The sequence below is a fragment of the Mandrillus leucophaeus genome, unplaced genomic scaffold (assembly GCF_000951045.1).
Source record: "Mandrillus leucophaeus isolate KB7577 unplaced genomic scaffold, Mleu.le_1.0 Scaffold262, whole genome shotgun sequence".
NCBI classification, from domain to species: domain Eukaryota; kingdom Metazoa; phylum Chordata; class Mammalia; order Primates; family Cercopithecidae; genus Mandrillus; species Mandrillus leucophaeus.
In genome coordinates, this window is record NW_012102721.1 from 1,906,476 (window position 1) to 1,919,550 (window position 13,075).

At 40.6% G+C, this 13,075-nt stretch overlaps 1 protein-coding gene and 1 long non-coding RNA gene across 2 annotated transcripts in view; one reads left to right on the top strand and one right to left on the bottom strand.

Annotated features, from left to right (window-relative positions):
* The window catches only part of LCA5L (Leber congenital amaurosis 5-like), a 49,477-nt gene that overhangs the window by 13,056 nt on the left and 23,346 nt on the right, over nucleotides 1-13,075 (bottom strand). The window contains exons 3-6 of the mRNA XM_011984168.1: nucleotides 11,979-12,056; nucleotides 11,008-11,339; nucleotides 4,446-4,960; nucleotides 2,135-2,272 (exon numbers count right to left, since the gene is read on the bottom strand). Coding sequence (XP_011839558.1) covers nucleotides 2,135-2,272; nucleotides 4,446-4,960; nucleotides 11,008-11,339; nucleotides 11,979-12,007 — 1,014 coding nt within the window. The 5' untranslated portion in view covers nucleotides 12,008-12,056. The remainder of the gene's footprint in view (nucleotides 1-2,134; nucleotides 2,273-4,445; nucleotides 4,961-11,007; nucleotides 11,340-11,978; nucleotides 12,057-13,075) is intronic.
* Nucleotides 7,419-11,364, top strand: LOC105542573. Its single transcript, XR_001006497.1, has 2 exons — nucleotides 7,419-7,534; nucleotides 11,160-11,364. It is a non-coding gene; the product is annotated as an uncharacterized LOC105542573 (long non-coding RNA).

The following is a 13,075-nucleotide window of genomic DNA, read 5'->3' on the forward strand; positions in this document are numbered from 1 at the left end:
GCTCACTGCAGCCTCTGCCTCCCAGGTTCAAGCAATTCTCCTGCCTCAGCCTCCCGAGTAATGGGATTACAGGCACACATCACCATGCCAAGCTAATTTTTATATTTTTAGTAGAGCTGGGGTTTCGCCATATTGGTCAGGCTGGTCTCGAATTCCCAACCACAGGTGATCTGCCCGCCTCAGCCTCCCAAAGTGCTGGGATTACAGGTGTGAGCCACTGCGCCTGGCAAGAAATGGTTTTTTTAATGGCTGCATATTATTCATATTCATATGTCTGCATGAGGAAGCACAAAATTTATTTTAAAATTCCCCAATTGTGTCTCCATATGGGTGTGTGTTTGCTGTGACCAGGGGATCTTGAAGTCTCTTCTGTTAGATTTCTCAGCTAGCTGCAATCGCCATGCCTATGTTCTGTGTATTCTTTTTGAAGTTTCCTGGAACTCCATAGAAAAAAGGAAAAGAACTCTTTTTTCTTCTTTACAAAGGGATAATTTTCTTTCTTCCATCCTCCAAATCCCAGTTCTCAGTGATACCAACATAATTCATCAGATGAATTATCCAACTCGTCCAGCTCCATCCAAACTCCTCACCCCCCAGTATTCTTCTCCTGTCTCTCAGTGATCTCAAGGTTCCTGGGGAATCTAAATTGCCTACTTGTCATAAAATAGTTAAAGATCAGGCTGGGTGTAGTGGCTCACACCTGTAATCGTAACACTTTGGGAGGCCAAGGCAGGAGGACTGCTTGAGCCCAGGAGTTTGAGACCAGCCTGGACAACACAGTGAGACCCCGTCTCTACAAAAATTTTAAAAATTAGCTGGGTATGGTGGCATGTACCTGTGATCCTAGCTACTTGGGAGGCTGAGGTGGGAAGATCGCTTTAGCCCAGGAGTTCGAGGCTGCAGTGAGCCAAGATGGTGCCACCGCATTCTAGTCTGGGCAACACAGCAAGACCCTGTCTCAAAAAAAAAAAAAAAAAAAGGGGGAAATTATTGATATGGTGCTAAATTTCTTATGTTAATATCCTAGCCCCCACAGTGATACTTTTATGACCTGGGTCTTTTGGGAGGTGATTAGGTCACAAGGGCAGAATCCTAGTGAATGGGATTAGTGCCCTTGTAAAAGAGGCCTAAAGGAGCTCATTTTTGCCTTCCTTAAAAATAAAAAAAGTTAAAGATCCTTGTCTTAAAGAATCAAACTTAAGATTTATTAGTTGAGGCTTGAAACTGAGTGTTTCTTAAGCATCTTATCTAAATTGTTGGACATTTTACCAATCTTGAAGGCAGAAAGATAGCAAAAAGCCTGACAAAATATTTTTTAAAATTCTTATTTTTAAAGCAGTATACATATTTTTAAAAGACAGTTTTTCAAACACATTTGTAAGTAAAACTAAGATAAATTTATGAGTCATTAAAATTTATCTTAAATATTACATGTTTTTAAACATTAATTTTGAGTTACATTAAAATGTTAACAAATGCTATATTAACGTGATGAAATAAGAATGGTAACAAGAAGCCTTGTTAATGAATAGACTTTATATTTTTCTAATCACAGTACACATTCACCAAGCTGTAACTCATTCTAATAATTGCAGATCCTCTGTTCATATAATTGTAGGGAAAATATCTGAGAAAGATATTAATGAAGTTACATAATTTAGGCCAGGTGCAGTGGCTCACACCTGTAACTCCAGCACTATGGGAGGCCAAGGCAGGTGGATCACTTGAGCCCAGGAGTTCAAGACCAGCCTGGCCAACATAGCAAAAGCCCATCTCTACTAAAAATAACAAAAATTAGCCAAGCGTGGTGTCGCATGCCTGTAGTCCCAGCTACTCAGGAGGTTGATAAGAGAATCACTTGAACCTGGGAGGCAGAGGCTGCAGTGAGCCGAGATCATGCCACTGCACTCCAGCCTGGGCGACAGAGCAAGACTCTATCTCAAAAAAAAAAAAAAAAAAAAAGAAAGATAAACAGAACTGTGGATGGGGGCCCAGGCCCCCTGCAAAGGGGAGAGGGGACTTTTGTATATATAGATATAAAATAAAAAATCACTTAAATATATAATGGGCATAAATAGTTCATATATTTCGGGAAACAGAATTTCATTCTTACATTTTGTTTTAAAAGAAATACCTTAAGTTTTTGTTGAAGGTATTTTACTTCCACCTGCAGAGTCTTGGTAGCTGTTTGAGCTGCTAAAGTCTTCCGAGTCTCAATAGCCAGCTGCCGACTAAAGGCTCTGCTGTTCAACCTCAGTTGTTTTTCCAAGCTCTGAAAACAGTATATATTTTAACTATTCTGCAACCAAGTTAGTATATTAACAACTTCAATTATCATGGAACTAACTACATTTATAAAAAGTGCACATTTTCAATACAATTTTAGTGAATGGCTTATATAGGGGACATATATTAGAATGAAGTATAACCGAAAGCCCCCAAATCCCAGATCCCAGCTCTAGAGAACAAATATCACACGTTTTGAGCCTGTTTTTTACATACTCTAAAATTTGATTTAAAAATTCTTTTTTGTTTTTGAGTTGGAGTCTCACTCTGTTGCCCAGGCTGGAATGTAGTGGTGCGATCTCAGCTCATTGCAACCTCTGCCTCCTGGGTTCAAGTGATTCTCTTGCCTCAGCCTCCCGGGTAGCTGGGTTTACAGGTGCACGCCACCACACCCAGATAATTTTTGTATTTTTAGTAGAGAAGGGGTTTTGCTGTGTTGGCCAGGCTGGTCTTGAACTCCTGGCCTCAGGTGATCTGTCCGCCTCGGCCTCCGAGAGTGCTGGGATTACAGGCGTGAGCCACTGTGACCCACCCGATTTAACAATTCTGACCAGATCCTGGAAATCAGTAGACATCATGGATGGTCATTCCCAGACAACAGAAACTGAATGTTATAAAAGGGACTCAAACCACCACATCCATCCACACTGATGGACTATAAGGCAATGAAATGACTGATTTAACTCAATAGCCATCCAAAACATATTCATCTGCTCTCGGGAATGAGAACTGTTTTATTGAGAACTGTTAGATCCGGACTTGACAGAAGGCTTACCAAAAGGACCATTTGTTTTTGTTTTAACATAAAGTAGGACCTCCTCCATTATAACAGCAGTACTTTCCCAGACAGGAAAGGTGGAAGACATGGAAAGCTAAAAGGGGGAAAGAATCACTAAAAATACCACTCCCTAAAACATTCATGTTACAGAAGTCACATGTTTTGGTTTACAAAACAGTTTTCCTCCACTAAATGCCTACAACCAAACAGAAATTTCTCATACTTGATAAGTGCTTTTTGTATCAAAGAAAATAGTTATGGAATTTGTTTTGGTTTTATGTACGGATATAAAAACATGAACTATTTAGATATATATATATATAAAAATAGATTTGCTTTTGCATGACAGACATATGCTAAGGTGAATACAATATTACCTAAAAGGCCAAATAATATCACTTTGGTATACAAGAGTGAAAAATGAGGTTGCTCATTATTTTCTGTAGATCACATATCAATTTCATGTGAAAAAAATTTTTTGGAAAATAGAGAATTTTAACAACAGAAGAAATAATTGAGATAAAAACGTGGAGGAAATGAACCAGATATTTACTTACTTCAAGATCATAGAAAATACTTGTGTTTCAGCATCAAATATTAAATAATTAAACCCTAAATTAATTCCATTTATGTTTATGTCCAAACAGACTCAAACTATCTAATGTTAAGACATGCAGGAGAATTCTTAATATGATATCAATTCCTTCTCCCAAGTCATCTCTTATAATGTAATCCCCAGGCTTTTGACAACCATGTACCATTGAGGAAAATTAATCCAGTCATCTCTTTAATTATTTTAATTCCTTTTCCTTCCCTACTACCAGGAACATTATCTGGGAAAAACTGCTATTTTGAAAATAACTACAAATGTTTGTGTGGTAATGCCTGGCCAAAATGGTGAGGGAGAATGCAAAAGGTACTGAACGGATGCACTGAGTAGGTTTTTAGGGAAGTAGCCTTTTAATCAACAGATTAAGGTAGAGGGTTGACTTCAAAGAGGTTTCATGTAACACAATGCAATCTTTAAAGCACAGGGAAAAAGTCCCTTAGCACTGTAGCTGTACTCTCTTAGAGAATGGTCGTGTCCAGATAAACCAGCCCAGCCACAGAGTGAACTCTTGTGCAATGGTCATTTCCACATAAACCAGCCCAGCCACAGAGTGAACTCTTGTGCACTGCAACAGATGAACATTTCTAGTTTGAGCTGCTTCTGTTTTTCCTTCAAACCCTGCCCTCTATTAGACAATAATTATTTAGTGTAGCACGCCAAGCGAAGCAGTTAGTAACACTTTGTTACAGAGGGGGCGCATCCAGGATTAATTCACACCCTCTCTCTATTCACTTCGAAATCTTAAACTGTCTGGGCTCCTGAAATACAGACCTGTATTTTTTTGTCATTTGCCTCCATTTTTGTTGTGATAATAGATAATTTATGAGTGAGTTCTTCCCTTTCTGCAAGGTTTTTGTCTTCAGAGAGTTTCTGCAGTGCCTGCAGGGTATCTTTAGTCTTCAGTAACTGGCTGTCAGTTTCTCTAAGTTTCCTAGATACCGTTCTTTCCTTTTCCTGGGATTTCCTAAGTAGTTGCCTTAAATTTTTTACTTCATTCTGATGTTTAGCCATAATTTGAGGTAGATTATTTTGTGAATTCTCATATTTTCCTATAGCTTTCAAATGCCTAAGCTGAAGTTGTTTCAAAAATTGGTTTTCTGTAAGGATGGCTTCCAATTTATGATGCATATCAGCTAATTCATTTTTTAGTCCTTTAATTTTATGAAGCCTTGCTGAGAGTATTCGATGAGCCATAGCATCTCTTCTTTGGGCAATCATATGGATTTGAGAGTTAAAGAGTGATGCATTCCAGGTGTGCTTTTTTTCAACTGAGATTTCCTTCTGGCCTGTGTAAGCAGATAATCCAGTTTATTACTAGTAATATATACAGATATGCAAATATGCACATATGCATAATTGCCCTCCCACGCTCCCCTGCACACACACCACACACATACACACAAGCATAAGTGTAATTAGAAGGGGAAAAAAACTAATATTTAATCAATATCCATGCTTTAGGCTAGGTGGTTTACATATAAATATCTCATTTAATACAATTATTCAAGGTCAGTTGTAATATTTTTATAGCTGGAGATTTTACGTCATTTGTCCAAGGTTACATAGCTACAAAGTGACACAGAATGGATTGAAAACCAGGTCTTCTTTGACTCTAAAATCTGTACTTAGATTTCTATTATAACAGCTAGACTGAAAACTGTGATAATAGGCCAGGTGCAGAGGCTCATGTCTGTAATCTCTGCACTTCGGGAGGCTGCAGTAGGAGGACTGCTTGAGGACAGGAGTTTGAGACCAGCCTGATCAACAGAGTCAGATCCCGTCTCTAAAAAAAACACAATTTTTTATGTTTATTTTTATTTTTTGGGGGGACGGAGTCTCCCTCTGTTGCCTAGGCTGGAGTGAAGTGGTGCAACCTTGGCTCACTCCAACCTCTGCATCCGGAGTTCAAGCAATTCTCCTGCCTCAGCCTCTCGAGTAGCTGGGATTACAGGCATCTGCCACCACGCCTAGGTAATTTTTGTATTTTTAGTAGAGATGGAGTTCCACCATGTTGGCCAGGCTGATCTCGAACTCCTGACCCTCAAGTGATCCACCCTCCTCGGCCTCCCAAAGTGCTGGGATTACAGGCATGAGCCACTGTGCCTGGCCTCTACAAAATTTTAAAAAGTAGCCTAACTTGGTGGCACATGCCTATAGTCCTAGCTCCTCCGGAAGCCTTGGTGGGAGGATCCCTTGAGCTCAGGAGTTCGAGGTTGCTGTGAGCTATGATTGCACCACTGCATTCCAGCCTGGGTGACAAAGTGAGACTCTGTCTCAAAAACCAACCAACCAACCAACCAACCAACCAACCCCATGATAATAGCTGACTAAGTGCTTATCATATGTCAGGCATTAAACTAAATGCTTTCTGTAGATTATCTGATGTAATCCTTTCAACAACATGTTAAGGGTAATTAGAGTGTAACATGAGAGCCCAATGTAAAGAACTTATATATTCAAAATGACCCTCAAAAGGTCATCAAATTATATAAGTCTATTTGTACAGATACTGATTTTCCATCTCTGAATAAATCCAACACAGTCAATTTTTCCTGTTACTTTGGCTGGGCACCAAATGAAGTAATTGGCATGTGTTCAGGAGTCTACCTTTTTTTTTTCTGAGACGGAGTCTCGCTCTGTCGCCCAGGCTGGAGTGCAGTGGCACAATCTCGGCTCACTGCAAGCTCCGCCTCCCAGGTTCACACCATTCTCCTGCCTCAGCCTCCCGAGTAGCTGGGACTACAGGCGCCCACCACTGCGCAGGGCTAATTTTTTTTTGTATTTTTAGTAGAGACGGGGTTTCACTATGTTAGCCAGGATGGTCTCGATCTCCTGACCTCGTGATCTGCCCGCCTCGGCTTCCCAAAGTGCTGGGATTACATGCGTGAGCCACCGTGCCCGGCCCAGGGGTCTGTCTTAAGCAAAAGTCTCTAAAAAACATCACACTTAGCACCAAGCTTACATAATTGAATTTGAGTATGTTGAATACATGTGTAGATCACTGTACTATTATCCCATTTTAAAGATAAACACACTGAAGCTTGGGGATGTCCCTTGTCAATGAGCACACAGCTAGGAAGTGGTGAGACAGAGCCCACTGTCTGTGTTGGGTGGGAACAGGCAATTCTACCTGTGATAGAAACAATGAACTAAGAGAGCCAAAGCATGCTCTGGAGATAAAGCATTTGAATCATAACTATGAAAGAACTCGTAAGATTATACAACACAGTATCACATCAGTAACTGGTGGCCTATCTTTGCAATTATGCCTTCAAGTGTATTTATTTTCCCACAGTTTAGTAGGGGCTATGGCTGAATATTGAGTATTTTAGAATAGGCTTCTGAGCACACTAAGTGGGAAGCAGAGCAGGCCAGCCTCTAGGACGTCTACTAGAAGGCCTGCGAAGAGGTGTCTGTGGTTTTGTTGAGGCCCGTACACTTTAATACTCTGGGCACTGACTAGGGAAGCTCTAGACCCAGGCCATATGGATCAGGCTGGTTTAAAATAGGGGTGGGCAAAGACTGACATGTTCTACACTATGGCCAGCATGACTGAACCTGACCCCCAACTTGTAATGTCTTCCAGCTCTTAGGTGCTCTGACCCTGGAGGAGATAGGGATTTCACTGAGATGAAAGGATGGATGATGGGATCCACGGGCACTGGAGGCTTATATTCCCCTTATGCCATGCTCAAGTGATGGGAGGGCAGAGGCATTAGAGGGTGCCGAGGGACTAAACGCCATGGCCACAGGAGCTCTGGCCAAGGCCCCAGGAGTCAAGAAGTGCACAGAGGGCATGGATGCTATGGAAAGGGGAGGGGCTGGCCTTTTAAAGATCACGTGACTTGGACAAGGAACACGTAAGCGGTAAAAATGAAAGGCAGAGGCTCCTCCCCCAATATTATTTGTGTAAGGCCCTTTCCACATCCCTGCCCCCTCATATTCCCCCATTCCCCAAACGTGTCTGAGATTGAATTTTACCTGTCTACCCTAGTGAGTGGGTGGGGAGGACAAGCCAGGTTTGTTGGCTTCAGAAAGGTAAGTATACCACTTGCATTTGAGGGGTATGTAACAAATTCATACTGTATCCATCACACATACTTGTGTAACTATAAAGGCTATGGAAAATTGAAATAGGGTGTATTCCTTAACGATTTTATATCTCATTATCCTAACCCACACATAAGAATGGTATAATTTATAATTTCAATCCCATTTCACAAATAATAGAAGCAGATTTAGCTGAATGACTATTCTTAAGACAACTAAGTTTTAAACCACTGAATTAAAACATTCACTCAAGTTAACTTAATTCACCACAAACATAAATTTAAGTCCATAGTTGCCAAAACGGCATCTGCACATTATGTATAATGACGTATGCTCTTCTGAACAGTTCTAAGAATGGCCCCATGCTCACTTCACCCACAAACAGGCCTGTCTTCCTTCCCAGCCTGTCTCCCCAGGCCCCCCTCCTCCTCAAACCCTTCCTGTAGAAGCTCTCTTGTCCTCCTTAGTCCATGCTGTTTCCTCCTCCTCTTCTGCCTGGCCTCATCCTAGTTCCCTCTCCTGTCATTGTCCCCTTTGGTCTCATTGTCCCATTCTATCCCTGTGCTCCTCCATACCTTCACTCCAGCTCTGCTTCTGACATACGGACTGGGGGGTCCGCACTATATTTTACCCTAACAAAGATGAACTCATTTTCTCCACGAACCAGGGTGAAGAAGAGGTTCAAAGGAGGAGCCTTTCCCCTTTCTGTTCTCGGTAGTTTCCATGGTTAGCCTGCTAGAGAAGGTGTCTCTTCAACACTGCCTTAGGTTGTCCACCTATACCTGACCAAGGACAACAGGGCAAAAGGTGTTCCAAGCATTTGGATGTGGTAAATTAACTTTTTTTTTTTTGCATTCTAATGTCTTGAATGACCATGACATGTTTTTGGCATTGTATTGACAAAGAAAATCTGTCAAGGAAGCAATTTTAACAGGATATGTAACTGAAAGAGTTCTGAAAAGACATTTTCTAGAAAAGAAGGATAATCTTTGAAAAGCAAATTGCATGACTATATTGCTTGCTATTTACAATGAGTTAAGTAAATTTCCAATGTTTGACCAAAGCAAAAATTCTATTAAATTGAAGTCCTCATTTCATATTCGTAATTTTCTCCATGAAATGTCTTTCTGCCATAAAATTTGCTTTCATCAATTTTCTAAGATGGGAATTGAAAATAATCTCTGATGTTACTGTTCTTTGGTGAATTCTGAATCTCTGTTGGTGCTTCCTCATTCAGCATTACCTGCCCTTAGGGTCAGAGAGCTACTTTTAATTGAACATTTGCTTGAGAAGGGGCTGTACTGGCTAAAACATTCAGACTCTTCGCTTTGGGTTAGAATTATATGACACCAGGGTGGAAGAAATTACTTGCTGCTGCAGACACTGGCAAAACATGAACTGGGGAATAAAAGAAAAAGACGAGGAAATACTTTATTGTTCTGTGACAAAGCTTGAGGTTGCAATTAGTATTTTACGTTCATCATACGCTGGGCAAGGGTTTCCTGGGACATAAAAATCTGAGTTAAAGATGCATGCAAGATTTATTTAAAAGAATTTCAGAGTATTAATATACAAAAGGACACCCAAGTAAGAGCAAACCTTTTACTCTTCTGGATAATGGAATTTAGGATTCTGGTCTCCTGTGAAGTAACTGAATTAATTTAGGTTGTTCTCAATTTATAAACAGGCATCTTGCACAAAGAACTCAATAAGCATTTGTTGAATAAATAAATGAGGAATCAGCTTTAAAAAGCTAAATTATAAGGTACTTAGAACTCAAAATGCAGTTTCTCTCTTGTAGAAAGTTTTATAAATGCTAACTGCCCTCTTGCATGATCCCACAAAAGCTTACGATCAATATAAAATGTAGTATATAGATTCAAGATCTCTTATTGTAAACCCTTGGAACTGGTATGTTGCAGAATTTGGGGGGTTTTAAAGGTGAGTGCATATATGGTATTTTCCACATTTCTCTCATGGGGTCCGGAACACCACCCTTTAATGAAACTATACTTTTGCAGTGAAATATAATGACTCTTCACACTAAGTGAACTAAGTAAAGATCTGCTTCATGTTAGTTCAAATAAGGTTTTTGTTGCCAAATCAACTTTGATGCCAAGGATATGAAAGATGTTGGGTTTTTGGAGACTTGTAAATTTCAAATGCGGATAAGGAATTCTGTATGTGTAGGATCTAACCATGATGTCATTTTTGATGGAGTCCAGGCATGAGAGGAGGAGCGGACTTTTCATTTCCTGCCTTGGGCCTTGCCAGTGGAGGTAGGACCCCCACCTCTCTAGAAAAGTAACATTTAACCTTTTGAGACTCTGGTGAAAGGCACAGGCCCTTCTAGAAAAGTTTACGAACACACATAGACACAAAAAAATGCATAGAATTTCATGGGGTTCACAGCCATGTGTCTTAGATAAAGAATCCCTGCCCTATAGCAGGGGAACTGAAGATTCTGGGTGTTCCAGAAGTGGCACAGAGGGTCCTGGACACAGCTGGTAACAGCAGGCTGGGGACGCAAGATGCAGTGTGGACATGACAGTGGCAGATGTGCCCCCCAAACAGCAGGCCCTTTATCGTCCACCTGTTGACTGAAGTGCTCTGATTGTCAATGTGGACAAGAGCTCCAGCTATTTCTATATGAGGAATACTTATGAGCTCAAGATTGCCTAAAATGAGAGGAAGGAATTACAGTCTGGGCAGGGAAGGAGGAAGAAAGGAGATCAAAGATAGCACAAGCGAATTCCAATTTGGACAGCTGGGACCTGATAGAATTGGTAAAATCTGCAAAGAAATGACATTATTAACAGCCTTTTGAACCATCTCCATTTCAAAAGATGGTCTTTGCCAATATGCCTCACCGGACTTGGAGACCATCCTCTTGGGGTGTTGAGACAGGTATTTACATTTCACTGGCGATTCAAACACTGATTCTTCAGCTGAGATGAAAGGCAAGAAGCCAGTGAAATCCAAGTATTGTGGTACTCTGTAACAAGGCCACCTGTTAACTAAAAACGGAACTAACCTCACTAGTAGGCTCCAGTAGGGTAAGCTATGCAGGGGCTAGGCTTTACATTTGAAGCCTTTCTGTTATTTTATAATTATTCTTAATTTCTCTATTTCCTAATTTCTTCTAGAAAAGTTCACCTATAATACACATTTACAATATGGGAAAACAATAAAACTGAGTATGAACCACTTCAAACACTAGTGCAGGAAAATAACATCATTATGATCAGAAATTTGGTCTTGCTTGGGAAATTTTACTCCTTACCTTTAGATTGGGAGATTTTAGAAACATTGTACTTTTTCTTCTCCTTTTCTTTAACCACAGGCTGCTTTAAATAATTTCTATTAATGGCCTTTTCTGAACAATCACAGAGAAAGTCTTCTGAATAATCATACTGAGAACTTAAACTTCCACAGGAGCACTGAGACCTGCTATAATCAACACTCTTAGCGGAAGCGTTACTGTTCCGTGAAAAATCGCCTGTGCCCGGGCTTCTCTTGCATTCTGCAGATCTCCTATTGTTTTCTAATGCCACGCTGGAGAAATGCTCATCTATATTTGTTTTTGTTAGATCAGCCAAAGACATAGCAAACAACCTAATAAAAGAAAAGTAAAACCTAATAAAATTATTTTTGAATTCATATTTATTGACATTAAAATGAACCTATGCTTTTATATATACACACACACACACACACACATATATATATATATATATATTTTTTTTCCTTTTTAAAGACAGGGTCTCACTCTGTTGCCTAGGTTGGAGTGCAGTGGCGTGACCATGACTTTCTGCAGCCTTGACCTCCTGGGCTCAAGCGATCCTCTCAGCTCAGCCTCTGGAGTAGCTGTGACTACAAGTGTGTGCCATCACGCCTGGCTAACTTATTATTTTTTGGTAGAAATGGGAGTCTCACTATGTTGCCCAGGCTGGTCTTGAACTCCTGGGCTCAAGTGATCCTCCCACCTCGGTCTCATAAAGTGGTGGGATACAGGCATGAGCCACCATGCTCAGCCATGGACACAAACTTTGAATACTTTCAATAAGCCCTTTTCGTTGTCTAAAGTGAGAATTTAAAATGGAAGGAATAGAAAGTCAAATACAAGAAAGACCCCAAATTTATACCCTTAATAAAATTAACATTAGTTACAAAGCAGATGGTTCTGCATTTCTTTATTATGCTACTGCACTAAGGCACAGTAACACCACAAGTATCTCTTCTATAGCAGCCTACCAAAAGCAGATTGAAACAAACAGATCCATCTTCTGAGGTCTTTAAAAGGATTACCTTTCCATTTAATTCTCAATTCTCCTGTTTTATCAAGAGAGCAAAAGAGAATTTAGCTGGCACTAGATGTTTTGCAACAGGAATCTAATATCACTTTCTTTACTGAGAGGGTTTTTCTGAAGTGTTTCGGCTTTCTGATGCATCTGCTTAACTCTAGCCTTCTCTTCTGATGAAATATATCAGGCAGTCCACAATCTCCCCACTACAAGAAATCTTAGTCCAAATGATCTTAGTCATAATTAATATTAGCATTATACTTAATATCTAACTAGTGCTCTTACTTTGTACAAACTGCTTCACATCACCTCATTTCAGCCACCTAGAGGGAATAGGTTCAGACAGGTTAAAAGTTCAGAGACTGTCCGTGTTTTCCAGCTCCAGGGGCAGTGCTTTTTTCATTAAGCATCATGACTGCAACAACACATTGGTGGGAGCATTACACAATCCTAAGGCAAAGAATTTCTCTTTCCAGACACATTCTGCTGTGTAGTGGTGGGCAGAAGCAGATCCTTCTTTGTGAACCTTTACATCTAGATTAAGAAGAATCCAGGCCTGGTATTGTGGCTCACATCTGAAATACCAGCACTTTGGGAGGCTGAGGCGGGTGGATAGCTTGAACTCAGAAGTTCAGGACCAGCCTGGGCAACATGGCGAAACCCTGTCTCTACAAAACAAATACAAAAATTAGCGGGGCATGGTGGTGCACACCTGTAGTCCCAGCTACTTGGGAGGCTGAGGTTGGATTGCTTGAGTCCAGGAGGCAGAGGTTGCAGTGAGCTGTGATTGCGCCACTGCATTCCAGCCTGGGTGACAGGGCCAACTCTGTCTCAAAAAAAAAAAAGAAGAATCCCAGATGTTGGTGTAGGGGATCCTGAAGGACTACAAATGCTCCAGTGTAGCTCTCACAGCCTTGCCTCTCCTTGTCCCCAGGAGCTGTTCCTCCCTGCCCTCTGGCTCATGACCTCAGTCCCTAATTTCTTCCTCACCTATCTTGATAAATCCAAATGGCTCAAACAATGGTTGCTAATTGGCAAGAATAATTT